The 23,142-nt window shown below is 38.4% G+C and overlaps 1 protein-coding gene across 2 annotated transcripts in view; it reads left to right on the forward strand.

Annotated features, from left to right (window-relative positions):
- The window catches only part of LOC136883183 (diablo IAP-binding mitochondrial protein), a 37,927-nt gene extending 16,298 nt beyond the window's left edge, over positions 1-21,629 (forward strand). The window contains exons 3-5 of one of the 2 annotated variants that reach the window (XM_067155365.2): positions 2,622-2,749; positions 17,399-17,654; positions 21,502-21,629. In XM_067155365.2, coding sequence (XP_067011466.1) covers positions 2,622-2,749; positions 17,399-17,654; positions 21,502-21,591 — 474 coding nt within the window. In that variant the 3' untranslated portion in view covers positions 21,592-21,629. The remainder of the gene's footprint in view (positions 1-2,621; positions 2,750-17,398; positions 17,655-21,501) is intronic. The other variant, XM_067155366.2, reaches the window with a different exon arrangement.
- Positions 21,630-23,142: the final 1,513 nt, after the last annotated feature.

Here is a 23,142-nt window from a genome sequence, read left to right on the forward strand (position 1 = left end):
GTCCCTTCCCTGTCCCTTCACTATTGTTATTTCATCTCTGCGTTTTCCAAATTTGTACGTTCTTCGTCACCAGATGTTTCATTCCAGGCTTGTGTCTATGCCATACACCTGTCAATGTCATATGTTAAGCAAACACGTTATGTGAACCACTTAGACTGATTGTGATGGTTCGGTCAGCTTCCGCTTCGAACGCTAGTGTTGTGCCACGTCCTGGGGGCCACCTGGTGGCGAATGAACGTACCATTTCCACTTCTATAATAACTTCCAAATTTAAAAGTGTCATTGTTTAAGAAGCCTTTCTCGTGGACAGTCGAGATTTCTTCTGAAGACGCAGAGCACAGTTCTCTGCGAAACGTTAAGAATTTCACCTTATTTTCTTGACCCGGCATAAGCCCAAAAGCCTATACGGTATCATGTCTTTAAATTCATGAATATCTCTATTATCATAGCCGGTACGGAAAAAATGTATAAGACATAAATTATCAGAAATTTCATTCTATATAACTTTAATAATGTCGTATTTATTGATAAGATCACTAATAACATAAATATTTGGGAATCATGTTTTAGCCTTCCCCTAAACTGCTAGTTCACTCAGCGTGAATGAAATTATTTATAGCCTAGATTTTAGTGGCTCATTCCCCGACTTTATATACTGATTTTCATCAAATTCTCTTCACCTATTTTCTCGTGATGTGCGTACATACATGCAGATAGAGATGATGGAAAGTTAAAAAGTGCATTTCCTTGTTACTGTGGACACGTCTGATACAGAAATAACAGGTGTTAAAGATGAATAAAGTAACTAAAATAATAAAGGAATAAATAGCTAAATGTAAAAATGCCATTACTTTATGCCGGCAATAAGAGCACGATAGAGTATTTTTCTCTTCTTCTGAAATGTAGACATGTGAATTCTGACTCTTGACCTCTGTGGTACAGATATGAAACAAAACCAGCATTACATGTACATTGCTGGAGTCTCGATATACTACCAATATAGTTGGTATTATAAATTTACTTATTCGGGACAAATATTTCAGGTTCCGTATGGGAATCAACATCTGTATCACGAAGGACTGTACTCTGTACTGCTTTACTTCTATGTTGACATTTTGGCTGATTTTGGCTCTGCTGGTGGTTTGTGCTGAAACAGACGTCCAACCAATCCCAAGCTGCCATTCATATCAGCTTACATCGGCAGAGTGTGATCTCAAAACCTAGTTGCCAACTCTAATATTTACATTCATGATGCGGTTAACGTATCTCGTTCAGCGTGTATGGTATTTGGTACAGTTCATTTTTCTCCATTTTTCTTCAGTAATTAGTATTTTTCTAGAATTTATCTGTCTAGAATAGTACAGTGTAGTGTAACAAGTTTAATAGTTCAGTGTATAAAAATAGCTTTAGTTTCATAAACTTTTTTTTTTTTTTTTTTTTTTTTTTTTGCTAGGGGCTTTACGTCGCACCGACACAGATAGGTCTTATGGCGACGATGGGATAGGCAAGGCCTAGGAGTTGGAAGGAAGCGGCCGTGGCCTTAATTAAGGTACAGCCCCAGCATTTGCCTGGTGTGAAAATGGGAAACCACGGAAAACCATCTTCAGGGCTGCCGATAGTGGGATTCGAACCTACTATCTCCCGGATGCAAGCTCACAGCCGCGCGCCTCTACGCGCACGGCCAACTCGCCCGGTGCGAAACTTTTAGTGATACTTTGGCTCCCTAGTGCTGAATCGGTAGACCTCATTTATCTTCGAGATTCGTATTGGCAGCCTCTGACATCAAACTGTGTATCGCCATGAGGCATCTGGCATACACTTTACATACTAGTACTGTTGTTGTTTGCACAACAAAGCCAAAATGTAGAATTCATGCTAGGAACAAAATTTGCATCGAGAAATATCATATAATGTTATATAATGTGTGTGACACAGTGATTGGCTTAAGATAATAAAGGTTTAGAAAATTCCTATCGATCAATCGTATTATCGATTCAATTTCGATTTCAGTTCCATTCAGTTGGCAGTATAACCAGAACTGGGGTAGCTCACTCCTTACTCCTCACCCCGTATAACCAAGTATCACTAAAAGTTTTGCAGATAATAGTTTGTGCGTGTTTAGCATGTCTCAGTGTAGTTCGGGAAAGACAAGTGGCAAGAAAGTGACTCAGATCAGTGGAGTGTTACCTCCTTCCTGTGCCAGCCATTAGCATTGAGTGATACGTTATTTCTTAATTCTTTTATTCTTAATAATGTATTCTCTTTTTACTGTCCGATGTCGTTAGTAAGTGTAGTTTTTGTGAATTTTTTTTCAATCCTGATTCATTAGTTTTTCTAAATACAGTATTACATTTTGTGAGGACTGTTTACCGTGGTCTTATTGCATTCTCGCGGCAGTAACGTACTGGCAGCAGAGGTAAGGCGATGCTCATTTGTTTTACGAAACGTCAGTTTAGAGGTAAAGCCGTACGGAATATAGAGCACCCACCATTAGAAACCAAGTGCATTTGGACTCAAGACCTCTGATCTCAAATTCTAGTTGTCTTTGTATTCACTCACGTGCGAGTACGACCCTGCCCTCTTATGTATAGTATGGCTAATGTATGGTCCTGTTCTTCTAGATCCCCCAGCCCAACACCCTGAGTCATGAACATCTAATCAGACAGGCATGTGCTGTAACTGTGGACTCCACTAGCCAACTTCTCACGCAGACCATGGTGGCCATAGTTGAAGTGAGCTCAAGTTACAGGTATGTAATTCAGGTAATTCAGGTTAGAAAAATTAGGAATGATTGTTTAAATATTATGTAAATATTTACTTTGTTATGGTGGTTGTAAGTCTGAAGTTTGTTACAGTAATGAATTGTCTAGTATTTTAATAGAGATATTAGAGTGTTTGTGGCTGCATGGTTAGTAACCTAGCTAGTTCCTTTTTGTTTGTTTTATTTTTGTCCTGGATCACAGATTTGACACTTGGTAAGGGCTTTCTATTTTTTAATATGCACAAAGTCCATACTTCACTATTTAGTTTGTCAACACGAATGAATTCTGATGTTCACTTCATTGTGTAGTATGACCCAGACAAGTCATCATATGCCGAGATTTTCCAGCTCAAGGATTTGATAGTACAAGGTCCTGTGTTGTCTGGTGGATATTACTGCATGGTACGCGATGATTCAATCCAACAGAATGGTATTATTATCAGGGATATAGAGTGTAATTGCACATGTAAGATTTCCCAAGTGGCAGGCAAAAAGTTATCTCATGTAGCCCACCAACGGCTGGACTTAGTCTTTCAATGTATTTATCTTTCTACTAGGTACGTTTGCATTGGCTGAGGTAATGCAACCTAGTAGGGAGATTAAAAAAACAAAAAAATGGCACAACAGCCTGAAAGGGTCTTGGCATACCCTCAGTCCAACGGTCTGCAGATTGTGAGGTGTCATTTGGTTGCAGATTGCGAGGTGTCATTTGGTCGGCACGATGAATCCCTTCGGCTGCTTTTTTTTTGGCTTTCTAGACTGGGGCTGCTATCTCAGTCAGATAGCTCCTCAGTTGTAATCGCATAGCATGAGTGGACTTTACCTGGGTGGGAATCTAATCCGGGGTCTATGGGTAAGGGGCAAGCATGCTACCTCCCACACCACAGGGCCATTTACCGTATTTTCTCGCATAATTTACGCATCCCAGTATTTTTGGTCCCAAAGTGGAGAAAAAGAAATGTTCACGTATTTGACGCAATCGCTTCTTTGAATATCCATCATGTAGCCCGAGATGCGTTTTGAAATAAAAATGTCAGGTACACAAGTAGCAGCCTTCTTATTGCAAAACCGGGCATTCCAAAACATCGGGCAACGTGCTGTTATCACCGCTGCACTAGTTCCGTGAAAGAATCAGCCCAGAAGTAACTGGTGACTTTCTATTGCAGTCTGGTACAAACTTATTTTATGAGTGTTTCGGGTACAGGATATACGTTTTCTGTGATCTCAAAATTGTTTGTTTGTCCACAGTGAGCAAGTGTTCGAGTAATACTGCATCATATAAATTCGCGGTGATCAGTTACAAAATTATAAAATTTTATTTACAACCACCTATTCAATACTTTACAATATACTCATAGGATTATAGTATAATCATGAAGTATCTTAAATAATGGGACATGTTTCGTTCGGCATAGCGAACATCATCAGCCATTAATGCACAGAGACTAGGTCAGGGCCCTGAATTTAAAAATTATCAAAATAGTATCCCCTTCAATACGGTTCCATTATGAGATTAATTACATATGATCAGTTATGCCGAAACATGCGGAAACAGGGGTAGCACCCTAGTGTAGGCACTCCAGTATATAGCACACAACTTCGCAAAGAAATATATATGAATTGTACCTTAAAATCCTTTTAGAAGAGAGATGTGTTCATTACCAATGCCAGGGACCCACCTACCCGCCCAAAAAGGTATGTTTACTTTTATAACACAACAAAAGTTTTCACGCGCCATCGACCATTAGCCGGCCAGCTACGAACATGGCCATTGGCCGACATGACGTCATTCCCATAATTCATAACTTGCTGGTTCCGTTACCAACCTGCGCAGAATAAAAACACAGCAAGAAACACGCCAAGAAAAATATGTAATTTAGTAGCTGTAACCTATCTTTCCAAATCCAGGCCAAGTTCTGTCACGAGAACAGTGGCCCCCTTTGGGGGTCACACTCCCTTCGAGAGGCTCTTAACTATCACCGCAGCGCATACTGCCCGCATGGCAGGAAAAAGAAAGTAATTTAGTAGCTGTAACCTATCATTGCAAATCCAGTCCAAGCTCTGTCATGAGAACAGTGGCCCCCGGGGCCACACTACCGTCGAGAGGCTCTTAGCTATCGCCACGGCGCATATTGCCTGCACAGCAAGAAAAAAATTGTAATTTAGTGGTTGTAACCTAATAACAAATTTCGCAACAACAGTCCGTTGGACATTTCCTTAACAGTTGGCAACAGTTCGCAGATCACTGACAGATCTTAAAGGACGCTCCTATCGGCAATCCCGTGAGCTAAAAATAAAAGAGCATCACCGGCCGTAGAGGTTCCGTGTACAGCAAGCAGAGTGAGTGGAGTGCCTACACTAGGGCTATGCCAAAACAGGACAGTGGGTCGCAAGCATTCAGTGCCTGAATGCAACGTGTTCTAGCGCGGTAACAGGGAAGTGCACTTCAAGCAACCAACAAGTCTCGAAAAGCATTTCGTGAACCTTAAAGCGGCAAGCTTCTGCAAGTAGAGGAGGATCTGCTTAAATACAGTAGAAGAGCGTTATAGCGAGAATTTACTCACTATAGCGGATTTAAAGATAAAAATTTCATAATGTTCCGAATTGAACTGTATCACAATTAAATTGAAATAAGAAATAAAATGGTTCAACCTATTCAATACAAGTAAATAAGAAATGTGGTGTTACATTCTTATTAGATTAAAAGCGGTACCGGTTTTGACCACCAATCTGGGTCATCAACAGCCGATTTCAGAAAAGATACACAAAAGGCCAAATACTTCACCATGCATGTATAATGGAAACATATTGGACGTCCGGGCAAAATAATATTAGTAATACTGTAATAATAATTTTGCTGAAAATTTATGAGGGAACAGCCTTTCTGAAAATTAACCCAATTGGTAATAAACTAACCTGAAATCAGTGATGCATACTGTCGTACCTTGAGATATATCACATTTATTTATTTACTGTACCTAAACTGCCAGGCTGAGTGGCTCAGATGGTTGAGGCACTGACCTGACCCCAACTTGGTAGGTTAGGTTCGATCCTGGCTCAGTCCGTTGGTATTTGAAGGTTCTGAAATACGTCAGCCTCGTGTGCGTAGATTTACTGGTATGTAAAAGAACCCCTGCGGAACTACATTGTGACATCTCGGCATCTCTGAAAACCGGTAACAGTCGTTAGTGGTACGTAAGGCCAATTACGTAGTTATTACTGAAATCACTTGTTTATTTCAGTCTTTATTTTGACCGAGCTAAAGAAAGCTATTTGTTACATTATTTACGCACTTATGAAGAAGAATTATGAAGGCATGTTCTCTCTCGCTTCGAATTTGAATATTTCTGTTCACCAGTCAACGGAGATTAATAATCGGCAGCGAAGATAGCTCGCTAGTGTGGCTAGTGGACGTAGAGAGAAATTGATGTGGATGATCGATCGTGTTCAATTTAAATCTAGCCTTCAGAAACACACGACTAAAAATGCCTGTTGTACACCATCACATTTTTCTTCCAGTTCAATAGTTCACAAGAAAAATTTCAAATCTTGTCAAAGACTGTTCAATATTGCTGAAGGTTTGACAAGATTTGGCAGGGTTTGATTGAATTTTGTTTTAATGTGGAGGAAGTCAACCAGCAGTTATGGTTCTTGGACTAGCAGTGTGATACATTCTTAAAAGGAAGAGAAACACGCAGTAAGGCATAATTTACATGGGAAAAAGGTTGCGATATTCTTCTACATAATTATTGTAATATATTTACTGCCTTAACATCATTTTGAAGAGGTTATGTTATATTGCATTTACACGCATGATTTGAATAAAAATGATAGCAATGCAATGGAAATTCATATCTTATTAACGAAAACGTATTAGGAATTGAATAATAATATTGATCGTGTCATTTGCTTCCAATATTGGGAGAATTCGCTACTAATAATAGTAATAATAATAATAATAATAATAATAATAATATGTATAGATTGTCATAAATCGAACATTGCGGATGATGTTTACTTACAGGTCATCGTACGGCAATAAATATAAAAGCTGTCCACTTCCTTGAGAAATTTCTCTCCTGTCTTCTCGAACGCTTCCGCTTTATTCATTTTATTGTGGTACTCTACGGAGCTCCCTGAATAAAGGCAGAGATGTGCTTCATACTTTACATATGCAACATCCCCGGTCATGAAGCCATTTTCGTTGTTTACATTCCTACATATCCCAGCATGCCTGGAGACTTAGCACACACCATTAATACTTGAATTGCAGTGGTCAATTCTGTCAAAAGTCTTTGATCGACAGGACATGAATTGAGTTTCAACACACAACTTTTTATAATACAAAATAAAACACACCAACATAATTCAGACAAGCGACCAGTTACCGGAACTGACGAAAAGTGCAGCAATTAAAAATGTTTCACCGTGCAAAATGCAAGTTAAAACTATTTTAGGCTATATTACATTTGCATTTAAAGTTTCCATGCACAACACTAAATTTGAATACAGTAGATTGTTACCTTACAGAGGCTTCAGGAAAGAGTCCAAAGTCGCTTGCTTGAGTCTTGTGCTGGCAATAGTGTTCCTTATCACAAAATTCTCCACTCGCTGGATAGCCACTAAATCACTAAGTTTTACAATATTTAAAATTCTTCCACCTTGTTGATACTTTTTTTTTTTTTTTATATTGTAAAACTTAGTGATTAAATTTTGATACGTTAAAAGTAATAAACTTCATTGTTAGGTTCCGTATTGAGTTGAGTTTCTTACTCCCGCTTGGAATGCGACCTTTTAAAACAGTCTTTGATAATTTGCTTTTCCTTATTTTTAAGGATAGTAAATAGAGTCGAAGATGTTAAATTATACCGCCTGCCTATTTCACTTTTGCTCACACTGCTTTTTTCACAAGCCTGCACAATTTCATATTTTGTAGCCAAATCTAACGATTTTCGTTTCCCAGAATTGATTATTTTCACCATGTTGGTTATTGGTTGCGGACCATGCTGACCTTGAAGCTGCCCTTTTTGAATGGTTTACCCAGAAGCGAGCTGCAGGAGTTCCTATTTCAGGGCCCATGTTAAAATCTATAAAACACTTTCCCCCCTTGTCAATATTTTACATATTATATTATACCTAATTCCCGTACATGTTTCGAGAGCCAATTACTCTCTTCCTCAGCGGTGCCAAAACATCAATATTCTTTGGACTTGGTACATTGTAACAGATATACTTATCAACACAACACTTACATAAAAATCTTGAAATTGTTAAAATATTTCTTTGTGTTTCAACTTTACTTACTATGTCAATTTATTACAGATTTTAAATAGAAATTTTAAAATCATTAAAAGGGATATCTATTAAATTAGTCAGCTATGTGCTAAAATTTTAAATCTGCTCTGTCCTTTGAACTCACATCCTTATTTACCTTTGCCAGTCTGAACTGTGACAATGAAGCAAATAGTTGAAGTCGACAAGTGACGAACGACCTTTGTAGTCTAGGTCAAGATGGATGTGGAGTCTGATGCAAATTGGTGTTCGTGGCAAAAAGAAATGTCTGCAAGAGAAGAATTTGAACCAGGATAGAAACCATTATCGGTTTCATGATTGAAAAACCTTTTTCTTTAATTCGGCGCTAGCAGCTGTTACTTAATTTTTTTTGGTAATATTTATTTTTGGGCAAATCACTTTCCTTATGCCCATGTGGTAACCTAGTTTAATTCAGTTATTTCAGCTTAACTAAGTAAGTATTGAATTCGGAACCTAATAGAGAATAATATAAACCTTTTGTTTGTTATAAATCAGAATTGTGTGTGAGAATGGTTTCTGTGCTCATCCAATCGGCAGATAAACTATACATGTAATTGATAAATTATTCAATTCGAAATCCTTAAATACGGCTGAAAATGAAAACCTCATTTCAGTAAACATAATTTCTAGTAAGATTTAAAAGCTATATTATTGTTCTAATTCATGTTTAAAGATTATTCAAGGTATAATTTGATTATCTTATTTGTAAGGGTAGGCCTAAAAATTTATAACACCGGGCGAGTTGGCCGTGCGCGTAGAGGCGCGCGTCTGTGAAGCTTGCATCCGGGAGATAGTAGGTTCGAATCCCACTATCGGCAGCCCTTAAATGGTTTTCCGTGGTTTCCCATTTTCACACCAGGCAAATGCTGGGGCTGTACCTTAATTAAGGCCACGGCCGCTTCCTTCCAACTCCTAGGCCTTTCCTATCCCATCGTCGCCATAAGACCTATCTGTGTCGGTGTTACGTAAAGCCCATAGCAAAAAAAAAAATTATAACATGACACATTCTTCTCTAATGTAAATAAAAACTCAAAATGATTAGTGGCCGTGAGGCTAGTTTTCTGTACGCTCTTTTGCCTTGCCTATTGTTATGCCTTGTTGCCGGGTTATGACACTAATTTGATGATGTTTTTTTGCCCCCACTATTGTTTTTAAAAAGATGACTGTCTTCTAATGTTACTGATGGATAGAATGGTTCACTGATGACCTTAAAATTGCTTCTGCTAGCTTGTCATTTAATGCGGATCCTATTTGTTGATCTATTTATGCTAGACAATCTTTTATTTTTTGCCGACTGATTGTGCATGTTCAAGCAGTAAAATTAATTTTTAACCATCTTCCTTCCCTATTTAACCAATGCCTGTCATGATTCTGAGGTTCCGGATACGGTACACTAACCCTTTTGGGAATAATAAGTTGTTGTGGTCATAGTATTGAGGTACCTCACCTTTGGATTATTATCTTGATCTAAAACTATTTCATGCTACAAATTATTCATTCTACAAATATTATTTTAATTATCAAGATATTAACTTACTCATTTTCTTCATTTAACATATTATGATTATTATTATCTGTAATTATGAATACATTTTTTAAAACCATTTAAGTTTAATGGTGTGGCTCATTTCATATGACATGGGAAGGAGGGCTAAAGCATTAAGTTAATACTAGTTCCAGGCCTTGGAATAATCTACTATTGGAGTGGGCTTCTCCCTTCCACGATAATTATTGTCATTGGTAAGTATATTTTGTTCTGTGACAGCTAGAATGATGGCTCGTACAAACAGGTGGGAGCAACGACAGGAGGATAATCGAAATGAGGAGATAAAGGCTCTGATAGGTGAGAACACAATGGCCAGGATGAGTGGCTCAGACAGTTGAAGCACTGGCCTTCTGGCACCAACTTGGCAGGTTCAGTCCTGGCTCACTCCGGTGGTATTTGAAGGTGTTCAAATACGTCAGCTCGTGTCGGTAGATTTACTGGGACGTGAAAGAACTTCTGAGGGACAACATTCTGGCACCTCGGCATCTCCGAAAAAGTAGTTAGTGGGACGTAAAGCCAATATTATTATTATTATTATTATTATTATTATTATTATTATTATTATTATTATTATTATTATTATTATTATTATTTAGTACACAGTGGATGAAGCTGTTGTATAAACCAGCTTTGGTGGTGGAATCATGAGGCGAATGTAGGAAGAAAGATTATCTAGCAAAATAATAAGACTTGGGCATGGGGGAAAAGAGAAGCAGTGGAAGACCAAACGATGATAGTTAGACTCAATTTTTAATGATTTACAGGTAAGACAGACTTGGAGATCTGAGTGAGACGACAGAGGTAGTTGCTAATAGATGATTGTGGAGGTGCTTTGGTAATTCACACTGAGCTAGTGGCTGTACAGTTTGGGTCCTGTAGCTGTCAGCTTGCATTCAGGAGATAGTGGGTTTGAACCCCCATGTTGGCAGTCCTGAAGTCTGTGGTTTCTCATTCATACTAGGCAAATGTTGACACTTTTACAGATACATTTTTACTGATACTATTAATAGAATGCATATCGTCCCATTAGCCCAATACGGGGTTGGAGGTGAAGTGAGATTATATTTGACAGCATATTTTTACGGCTGGATGCCCTTCCTGATGTAAATCTCAGTTGAGAAGATAATGAATATGAAATGAATGATGGTGAATGAAACAGGGTAAGGAAGTGGAAGGAATCGGCTGTGGCTTATGAATAGGAATTGTCCCGGCATTTGCTTGGGAGTGCAAAAGGGAAACAAACAAAAAAAAACCTTCTCAGGACAGCTGACTGTGGGGTTCAAACCCACTTGCCTGCCCAATGCAGAGCTTGGCTCCATAGCGGTAACATGTTAACACGCACGGCTACTCCGCTCGTTGATACTATTACTGAAATATAATTAAAAATTGTTGATCCACGAACTGGTATTATCAACATCTTAACATTTGGGGAAAAATAATTTATCTCGGAGGGGGTGACAATTCCGCGTGAGATTCGTCATTACTACTTTCTCTCGCACTTTCTTGTAGTTCAATATCGCCCCCTATATATTCTCCATCTTCGTTATCAAAATATAGCTCTCCAGAATCACTATTTATGTGGAAACATTCAATTTCTTCATTAACAAGAGATGAATGTATACTTCAAGACGCCATGATAGCTACACGTTAGCGGGAAATATGTTACACTCCAACAAAGCTGCAATAACTCCAGATCGCTTTCAAAACACGCAAAATGGAGCAGTATATCTGTCGTGCGGAACTTCTTTGAGCATTTCCACATAATCTCAAAGCGTGACACTATATCCCGTTCATTTCTGAGATCGGTGAAGTACACACTGCACCGAAACGTATATATATGGGTTTGGCGGACGAGGCACGGCGCTCAATAACGTATATATACGGGTTTGGCAGTGAATGGATTAAATGAAATATTGAATTGTAAATAATTTTGACATTTCGTCATGCAAATCATCCATGTTCGACGTGTGCAGTGACTTCTTTTAGTTTTGTTGTGAGCTTGTTCCTCACAAATATATACAGTAAGACTTGTGTGCATGGAGAGATGTGGTAATAAAACATCAAAATGAATGTTATTTGTAGCAGGGAAGCTGTTGGAAAATGGATTATTAGTCAACGTGGTGATGGCAGCAGATTACTGAGCTAGGAATGCTGAGACACCTTATTTTGGTGTATATGGGTACGGTGGGAGGCGGAGAAATAATTCAATAAGTTAGGTCTTCTTAATCTTCCTGACTATCTGTGTTTGCATCACTGTGAAGTGGAGTTCAACTAATCAGAATAAAACTGTGCAGAAAATATTTACAGTATGGCAAAGTGTCATTTTCCATACTCTCTTTTAGTACAGGAAGAAGGCAATTAAATCATAGTACGAAATAAAATGCGTTTCCCTGTTATATCCTTATACTGATCCCTATGTCCAATCTTGCATCAGTTTACTTCCCAAGTATTAAAACTTCCATTTATTTTTTCTTTTTACAGTACCTCTGTTTTCTCTTTCTTCTGTAGTCCGCAGTTATTTTGCTTTTCTCCATGCTTATTTTCATTCCATAATCTCTCTCTCTCTCTATATATATATACCGGGAAATGATTAGGGATCTGGGCATGAGAATCTTTACGTAGGGGTGGACGGCTCTTATCCCTTTCAGACCTGAAAGAAAACTGGAGGTGTGAATTTTTGTTTGTACGTCAAGAACTGACTAAAATGCTCCTCAATACACATATTAATAGTTTATTTTACAAAATAGAAACGAACATCCGAAAAACAGGACCCACACAATTGTGCGTATCAAAATTCAAAACCTCGTTGTATCACGTACGATGGTGTAGCTTCAAAATTTACGTTCACTAACCAATGTACACACTTCATTGAATATATTCCGGTATTCAGTAAAGCTTCTAGATTAATATAAACGCAGTAAATAAATACTTACTTTCGGCACTACTGCTTCCTGCCATCTCGCCAATCAACTGTGCTTTTTAAACTCTTCTTCCTTCGCCCTGGCGGTCAAGCGCATACTAAAATCAATTGAAATACACGCCACGTGTCCTGCACAATCACTGCAGTCCGGTGTAGCGCCGAAAAAACATCAAATACGGTCAGGGATAACTAAAATACGAACCCGCACAATTGTGCGTACTCGGTCTGAAAGGGTTATGGAGCAGGTACAGAGAGGCGTACGCAGAGCAAAATAATAGTTGGGCTTAAAGCTCAATTTATTCAACATCATGTATTTATGGGCAATGTTTCCTACTGTATTATTCCTGCTCCTTTTCACAAAACATTTGTTTCGTTGGCAAATTATTTAAACATTAAAGCAAGTTATTTTACAAAATTTTTGTAATGCAATGTTTGCCTGATTTAAAAACATGATATCCACAAAAGATTGCCTTTATCTTGAGGTTTTGAAAATAACTTGTTTTTTACGTAAGTCACCATAAACTAACTGAAATGAATGTCTTTCACCAGAAGATCAAACTCAAAATTCCAAATGCTGAATTGTTTCCCTACAGTCTTTTTAAATAATAAATATCACTTGTTTCCTACAGTCTTTTTAAATAATAAATATTACTTGTTTCCTACAGTCTTTTTAAATAATGAATTTCACTTTAAAATAAATACTCTTTCACTTTCAAAGTTTGTGAAATTCTCCCTAAAAGTTTTTATACGTATGAAAAATTTTACACTTTGAAAATAAACGCAAACTAGAATTTAGTAAAAGTCTAGTTTCCAATGAGCGTTGTAATAATTGTTCGTAAAGCTGCCAAACGAAGTCACTGATTTTACTATTCCACTTGGCAAGAAGAAAGTTTGTTTTGTGGAATTTTATGCACTTGTTTTGAAAGTGGTTTAAAATACACTTCATACCACCTGTTTTTACTGGAACTCAGGACTGGAATGTAGGCAGCTGCTGGTCAGCGAACAGCAAGTTGTCACCATAGGCAGCCGGTGTCGTGAAGTCATCACCATTGCACCACGCTCCATATCCCGTGTTGATACCACAGTTCCATTCCCTTGTTGGCACGTCCCACGACGACTCGAGATTCAGCTTGTGTAGCGGCAGGCAGATATGATAATTACGAGGAATAGGCACTCGTCAGGATTTCACGCGTCACTGTGTAATGTAGCGAACACGAGAAAGTTCAATTGACTGTGATTGCTAGGTAGTGTCCCATTCAAAATAAGTCGTATTTGCACTTCATAAATGTATGCACGGTATTTTGTTATGTGCACTTGTTCACTGTTCTTAACACTAGCAGCAAAATTACGAAACCTCATTTATCGGAATAACTGTTCAGAGGAAAAACGCAGTTCTAATATAATCATTGGTATTACACACGAAGAAAAGGTATATTTACAACAGTAGAAGTGTTCTAAACACATGCATGTTTGTATGTTCAAATAGCTACAGTGTTTTGAAGAAGTCGTCTAATGCGGCACTGTCGTGTTCACCCGAGACGAATGCTTTAAAGCTGTTTAGAGTTAATCACACTTGTGTTAAATACCAATCTTTAAACACTTTCATTGCGTTACTTGCTTTAAAAGACTAAGTATTTATGTATTTCACTGGAAAATTGCGTTAATATGCACCTGCTTTTAAATTACAAATGTTCCAAGTTAAAGATAAATCTGGTGTGAGTACAAGTTCTACACACTCGCTTTCGACTGAGTTGAAGTTTAAATACATTATACCACAGTTTAAGTTACTGTCACACATTCTCGAAATAGTCCTAGTAGTTCGTGAAAACTAAGTTCGTATTTTAATTTTCGAAAAATTTGTAAGTCCCAAAGTAGCACTTTGAATACAAGTCTTTTGATGACAATTACGGCAGAGTTCTTACCGGCGAACCTCACTCGTAGCGGCTATGTTCAAAACTCGGCGTAGTCACTCGCGTACAACATCGTGTTGTTCCTTCAGCTGCGAGTTATGAACCGACTTACTTGGCGAATCCCTGTCCTTTTATACCATTCCTTTCCATGCCATCACGCGCTGTACACGTAATTGGCGCGTCATAGCAATGTCACTTCCTTGCGTGAAGCTCGGGACGTAGTTACTCGCTCTCTCTCGAAAGTTCCAGCTGTGACTTTGTTTACTTCGCAGTACCTCACGCTGAAATAAATTATGTTCCAGACCGCTGGCGGTTCCTGGTACAATATACATATATATATATATATATATATATATATATATAAATAAAAGAATTGTCTCTACATTGCTCAGAATTTAAAAACTGTGGTATTTCTGTATCGGTCGTGTCCACAGTAACCATGAAATGCACTTTTCAATTTTCCGTAATTTCTGTCTGTATGTACGTATGAACACACATCACGAGAAAATTGCTGAAGAGAATTTCATGAAAATCAATATGCAAATTCGGGGAATGAGCCGCTACAACCTAGACTATAAATAATTTTATTCACGCTGAGTGAAATGGTAGTTTAGGGGAAGGCCTAAAATTTAATTCTCAAATATTTGTTATTAGTGGTCCTATCAATAAATAGTACATAACTAAAGTTATATAGAATTACATTTCTGGTCATTCATGTCTTCTACATTTTTACCATACTGGCTGTGATAACAGATATATTCATGAATTTGTATTTTTGTTGCTAAGTCCATATCAACGCCGAGCCACGAGAAAATGGGTAAACAGAATTTAATGAAAATCAGTATGTGGAGTCGCAGAATAAGGAACTACAGTCTAGGCTATAAATAATTTGATTCACCCTGGATGAAATGGTAGTTTAGGGGAAGGTGCCTAAAATGTAATTTTTAAATACCTGTGTTATTGGTACTATCGAAAAATACTATATAATAAAAGTTATAATTTGAAAATGAAGTTAAAGAAACATCACTTTACCGTTAGGTAGCAGGTAGGGACCCTCTACGGAGGCAGCCGTACCTAGGGAGTGGCGCCCCTGCCTATGTGAGTCCCAGAGCACACTGGCCCAGTGTGTAACATCTGGTATGGGTCCCAGCTCAGGGTTACGAGTGAAGACCTCAACTGCATCTATGGCGGAGAAGGTGAACTTCGGTACGGTGGAGATGGCGGAAGGGCCGGCTACAAAAGGTGTCTGTCTCCATGTTAGGGGCGGCCTAATTTTGAACCTGGCAGCAGGTATAAAATGCCTTTGGGTGTGGTGAGCTCATTGTAACAATAGCCTATATGGAGAAAGCAGATATGGTTAAGTGGAAAGGAACCATATTTGCCCCTACCCGGCTACAGCTGGATAAAGGGAAATGATGATGATAGGGAATACAATTTCCAATCACTGATGTCTATCATAAGAGTGATATCACAGAGTCGGAAGGAAACTAAGTGTTAAGGCCTACAATATCGAAAGCTCATAAAGTTCAACAATAACATTATGTTAACCATTGTTTGTTGTGATTTTCTATGCCTCTTCTGCTTCCACTCATCTCCGATAGATGGGACTACTACCGGGCGAGTTGGCCGTGCGCATAGAGGTGCGCGGCTGTGAGCTTGCATCCGGGAGATAGTAGGTTCGAGTCCCACTATCAGCAGCCCTGAAGATGGTTTTCCGTGGTTTCCCATTTTCACACCAGGCAAATGCTGGGGCTGTACCTTTATTAAGGCCACGGCCGCTTCCTTCCAACTCTTAGGCCTTTCCTATCCCATCGTCGCCATAAGACCTATCTGTGTCGGTGCGACGTAAAGCCCCTAGCAAAAAAAAAAAAAAAAAGAGAGAGAGAGATGGGACTACTGCTGCGTACCAAGTATAACACAAGTATAACAGCCTGCCTGAATATTGGCAGGAAGTAGCTGGGCAGTCAGATAACTTTCTTCTTTAGCATGCCATCCCTCTGGTTCATAAATTTTCTGATACTACTGGTACGGAACACATTGGTTCATCATTGTATTCCAGCAATCCGATCCCTACTCTTGAGAAGCTGATTGGAATGAGCCTGGTCATTCCAGCTCTGGAACTTCAGACTGTTAGATCAGCAGCGTAGTACTGTACGTTGAAAGTGAGGAAATGTGTGGTTTCCATTTGATCGAGTATTTCATATGATAGCATTGAGTTTAATCGCGACATTCTTATTGACGTCACTGTAATGACCTGTGTTGACGTCAGTTGGAAAACCACTAAGGCTGAGGATGTAAAAAGGTGGAGAATGAGTAGCTGCCATCATAATGAAAACGCCCTAACTTGATTGTGATTGATAGTAAGCAAATGGGCCTGCCTTTACAATTACAATTCCCTAATCCAGTCTTCACATGAGGAAAGATGTATAGTTACTTCTCCGTTGCATTTCTGGGGTAAGTTTTAAGGGGTTAACATTTAATACAATCTTACTCACAAAGTGTTCACTACATAACCTAGAGTTCTGTACACAACGTAGAATTCCGTAAGGAGTAAGCACGGGTACAACATCTAGTTACCAATGTACTCACCCAGTTGATCGTGTAATTCATTTCCACCTGTTCTCTACACCACAGTGTCATCTGCAAACTATCACCTTCAGCCTCTCTGTGTCCCCTTATTTTTTCTTTGTGGCCTTCAGAATTTCATCCTTTACCATTATGAACGGCATTAGCAGCACACTTCCCTGTGGTAGTCTTAAGAACCTTTCTGTCTTCTCACACAGGGATCTTGACACTGCTCCTCAACTAAGCAGTTGTACATTGGTAGTGCAGAGTTAGCAGATATACTTCTAAAACTCTTACGAACTTGTGGTGTTGATTGAAATGTCCCAATCTTTTATATAAAACAATAGCATCAAGTTTATCCATGAAAATGTTTGTTAATATAGGAAGGCTATGGAGGCTATGCTGGGGCTCATGGAACAGAGTTTGCTCATTGGTAATGCACCTCAGCCTGAACTATGGGACGAGGTTGTGGCTATGAGAGCTGTCATCGACGAGAATAAGAAGATCCTGGTAGAACTGAACAGCTTCATGGAGTATGTGACCAGGATGGCAACCTCTGCTGCAGAGGCAGCCTACTTAGCTGGTGCAGAATTTGCCAGTACCACTATGTGTGAGCGAATCAACTCTGCAGCTAAAGTGGTGAGTTACTCATTGTTCATTTTACTTATAGGAGCTTGTGTATGTCACAGAATTGAACATATCGATTCTCTCCCCAGTCCGGTTATTGTTTCATTATTGATGCTGGAGTTAAACCAATGAATTGCTATTTTTAATGGAAGAAATAGGTCAAATATTGTCGTTTTTATGGACCTCGTGTTTCCTTTATCGCTGCTACAATCTGGTGGCGAAATTATAAGTTTTAAACAGTGTAGCCATGGAATAAATAGTATAAGGCAGCTATTGCTCCATAATCTTCTTTTCTTTAAACCTTCATCTAGTTAACAAAATAATATCGTAAATGTCGAGCTATTCCTTGGAGCTTCAGGGCAGCTGTCAATATGGCCTTGCTAGCAGATACGGATATTTGGGATGAATTATATGCAGGCCAGTTATCAGATGTACCTAGAAACAGTGAATTATATATTTCTAATTATGTGAGCGATTCTTACAATGATTTTGGTCCTTCTATGTTACATTGTAGGCAACAATCTCATGTTTTGGAATACCGGTACAGCTGTGACTCAGATATACACAAGTCGAGTTTAGGTAGCACTTGTAGTATGTAGTAGGTACAGATACATTCGGCGACTTTTCAAAAGATAATCCAGTTCGTAATATAGAAGTTTGAGGTCATTATCTAGAATGTGTTTCGCGTTACATTAGTTTCAGTGCAGCAATAATGTATTGTTCTTGCAGACTTCAACTATCCGGTCAACAGGGGGCAGGAGCCTCCGTTCTGACCCGGTCACCAATGTGTTAAAAGTGTATGGTACTCTTTATTAACCTCTTGGCATAAAAGCCTGAGTATACTTGGGATTTTATGTATTTATATAAAATAAAAACTTGAGTATACTCGAGAATGTTGCTCACTGATCGGTACCTAATTTAAAGGCCCGAATATACTACTTTTTTGTTGTTTTTCAGTATTTCTGCCATATATTTATAAAATTATTACTTCAGGTTCCTATTTTTTGCCAAAAGTTGTCTCTGACTCAACCGTAGTGGATGTCGGTGACTCAGGCAGCTCGTTTTCGTGGCTTTCCCGTATTTATTGCTATCTAAATGTACTTCGTCTGTTGGGTGAAAATGGAGAGTGAAGAAGAGTTTGACATTGAGTTCAGTGAGTCTGATAGTTCTGTGTGCACGATGCTAAAGGGAAGAAGGCACAAAGGGAATCCAGGTACATGTGTAAGGAGCGCGATGTAGCATTGTATGTTGATCCTTGTATTAGGGCATTTCACACAGCCACAAACATATGAACAATATCTTTCTTTTACAGTATTGGAGTGTCATGTTATCTTACTTGCCATCTGTTTAGTGCTGTGTTATTTATTTTACATGTAAGGTAAAAGAAGAACCCGTAAAAATATCACAAGTATACTCGGGATTTCAAAACGGGAACTTTTCAGCGGATTATATTTCATTGTTAAATTTGCAAAATTTACTTTCATTGTTACCACTGTCACTGTTTTTCAATAAAGAGTCTATTTCAACAATTAAAAATAGGTAAAAAAGAATCACAATTTTGTAAATAATTGCTATGTTAAGTGGTTAAGTATTTCTCCGAGCTTGACAGTATTCTATGTTCCTAGATTCCTATCTCCTTGCGCTCCACATACAAATGACACAGTGTGAGGGGGAACGAAGGTGAAGGGATGGTCTGCATCATGTGCAAGCGTTGCCTGAAACTCTTGTACTTTCCTTCCCTTTTGTCTGGTGCCATCTGTGAAGTTCACTGTAAATGATTTACTTACTTCCATTTATAGGGTTGCTAGCTTAAGAAAACCAGGACTCTGTAATTAACCCTCTCCCGCCCACATTTTCACTCTGCAATCCCCAGGTTTCAACCTATTATTTAGGAAAAACTGAAACAGAGTGCATTGTTTCAGCAAAAGTTAAATATAATAAAGCTGTTGAATTCAAATTTTTAATAATATTAGAAAATATACCATCACATCCATTTTTCTATTCATAGAGTCATAAGGTTGTTGGTTCAAACCTCCATCCCCCTACTGGTGATACTCGACACAGAGGTAGGCTGCATTTGTCACATTCTCATGTTGTCTGAATCCCTCTAATCCAACAATCACGTGATTTTGGAAGTGGAATGATGCCCATGTATATAAGATTTTATTTCATCTGGGCATGTGCCTTCCCATTCTGTATCTATTTTACCGGAATGTGCCTGTTTAAATGCTGCATTGATATATATATATATATATATGCAATAGGCTATATCACTGAATAGTTTGTCTGCTCCTAACATACGTAAAAAAACAATCTGTTTCTCATAATACTCTTTCCAAATTATGGAAAGGTTCAACATCATCCATATAATCATTCGGAGTAACGAAACAAAATGTTTGTGTTACCGGAATTGCCACGGCATCGCCATCAGGTCCGATTTCTCTATATCTGTTCCCACTTATATCACTGTTATTACTAAAATTATCTTCGTTGATATGTTATTCACTCGCTAAAAATTCACCTCCACCCCTACTCAACAATTCTGTGTCACTTTCTTTGCCTATATTCAGCTCAGTTTCAATATCCGCAGTATACAATCCCGTCATCTTTACAAACGAAACAGCAACGCGCGCTCATGGAAGTTCAAGACCATTGCCTAGGCAACATCAAGACAGATAATCGCTCTTCTTTTATTTCCTAAGACTTGTAAATTGTACTGCATGTTTGTAAATGCCTTATAAACACTTCACTGCTGAAAAAAATACAAAACTGTTACACAGATTGCAGACGTGTGCAGATAATGCGGCGAGGCGCTAAGGACCGGAAGGCAAAGTGAACAGTCGGGCGGTAATGGCGGAAAAGGTTTAATGAAACAGTCATATAATGCAATATAACATTCATGGGTCTTTACAATTGCCTCTGAACCTCTGTAACAACTGGTGGGAAGGAAGCAATCTTGGCAGTTCGGACCCATTTGCCTGGTGTGAAAATAGGAAACTATGGAGAACCATTTTGAGGGCTGCTGACAGTGGAGTTAGAACCCACTATCTCCCGAATTCAAGCTGACAGGTGCGCGCACGCGCCCTTAACCACACTGCCAACTTGCTCGGTGATCTATTTTCTGTTGAATATAGTATATGTTAAATTTTCCCTGCCTCTATGTCCTTTCCTGCGCTGAGGAACATGATTTTTCCCCAGTTCATTCTTAAGACCTGCAGATAAATTAGCCACTTCTCACATTTTATCGTAATCTTTTCCTCCTCTACCTTTGACATGCAGTCATTCATCTCTGGAGTCAACAATGGTTTTAATTTTAATTTTAAAATTTTGATTGAAACTAGCAATGCGGTAGTGGTGTGTAGGTGAAAGGTTGCTTTCAGGAGATGGTGGGCTTGAGGCCCTCCACTCACGGCCCTGAGATGGTTTTCTGTGGTTTCCCATTTTCATATCAGTAAAATGTAGTGCAGTACTGTAAGGTCATGGCTGCTGTCTTCTCAGTCCTAGATTTTCTTAATCCATTGTCAAAAAACTGTCAAAATTAGTGTGATGAATAGACATCAAAACATGAATGTTTTGTTGTTTGCTTTGTTTCCTCATTTAAATATGTCCACTTTGTATAGTACTCAACTAATATGCTCTTCAGATCTATTCTTACATTAATTACATTCATATTATTTAATTTATTTAGAACATTAGTGTAATTTAAAAATATAGCACCTCATTAAAAACATTTCTAACTCTTAAAACAACAATCCCCACATTAAAAAACCTGCATCCTCAGTGTAATCCTGTGTTGGTTAAAGTTAAGGCCAGTTCCATGTAATTATTATATCATATGTTTGTTTCTCTTTGTTATTAGATGGCAGAGCAAACTGAGAAGAATAAGAAGTTAGAGAATGAGTATCTGAGTATGCAGGAGTATTTCATTAAAAATACCAAAACAAGTTAAGATTGTGACCTAAATAAATATATTACGGTATACTCTTTCATATTGTGTTCCTTTTCTTAAACATTTTACCAATCCTTCCCAAATCTTCCTCTGGATGTATTCATGGTGAGGTTACTTTTCAACAGTAGGTGGTGTTATTTTTATAGTTGAGTGCATTTAGAAGTATTTGAGGAAATGAACCTCCACTCTTTCATTATTATATAAAGAGTACAGAACCCTAAAGTTTTATGTACTGTAACTGATTAGTTTGAATTTATCTCTTTTCCATCTTAAGCCTTGATGAGCTTGTTAATGTTTTATAAGGCAGGTGGGCAGGTGTTATCACTCCTTGAGGGATCCATTCCCGAGAGATCGATATCTTCTTATGTGAAATGTAGGCTTAGGAGAAACCCAGATAAATGAAACGCAAGGTAGAAACAATAGGTTAAAGTTTTGTGTAGTTGGTAGACGGCAAAGAAAACAGGGCAGACACAAAAATAAAAATGAATCCCAGTGGGTCTGATACGTATTTGTAATAATTGGGAAACAAAGGCAGGAAGCCGCTTCCAAGAACAGGCACTTAATGAATATGGATGCCCATCTTCTCTTATAAAGTTGGGGAAGTAAGAGTGTGTTTGTTGGAACTGAAAAGAAATAGCTTTAACCCTAAGAGTTCTGACAAGCAATATATCACTCCTGATACAGCCCCCTTTTTTTAGCATCTTGTAGTTCTGTTGTATAGGAGAGATGGTTGTACCAATTATTTGCTTTATGAAAAATAAAGGACATAGTTTCTAAATATATTGCTAGATTCCTTCTGTGTTGATTTGTTTTCATGCAATCTGTGCTGCAAGATCTGTGATGATATACTTCCTTGCAGCCATGATCTCCTCACAGGTTTGTAAGAATGATGGCTTCTAATTTTGATGGAGTTTGTGCTTTTAAACTATGATAATTGAGCCAATTATGTGAATTCTCATTGTGATGATGGTCAAGGAAGCGGAAAGTGAACCGGGCTGAGATAAAAGTGAATTAAATGTGTGGCCTGCCCGTCCAGCTGTAAGTATAATATCCAAGTTCAGTAGCATTTTAAAATGCTTATTACGTGGCTGTTATTTAATATGGAACTGATAATTTCTGTTGTGACCAACAAGAAACTTGGTTATCAAGAAATTTAGACTAGTGCTGTCAATATTACCATCTCCGTGCCAGTTGTTACGACCTAACTGGAATGTGGGGTGGAGCGAGCAAGCTGATGATGATGTAGGACTGTACTCATCTTCTTAGCGTTTTCCCCTCAGTGGAGCAGGATCCGCTGTTTTCCAAGCCAGTCTCCACTTAGTTCTATTAAGAGCATCATTTAGAACAAGATGAACAAGGCACATGTCTTTTTGAATCGTAGGTAATAAATTTCATTTTATTCCATATTAAAGAGCAATATATAATATAAAACAAAAGCTAAATAGGTGGAAACCTTTTAGCTAAGGCGGTCAAGCCAGCGTTCTTGTGCTGATCACGTGGGCTATTTCCATATGGTGTGATGCGAACTGCTGTCTGTACAATAGATGAACC

This window comes from Anabrus simplex, chromosome 11 (genome assembly GCF_040414725.1).
Source record: "Anabrus simplex isolate iqAnaSimp1 chromosome 11, ASM4041472v1, whole genome shotgun sequence".
NCBI classification, from domain to species: domain Eukaryota; kingdom Metazoa; phylum Arthropoda; class Insecta; order Orthoptera; family Tettigoniidae; genus Anabrus; species Anabrus simplex.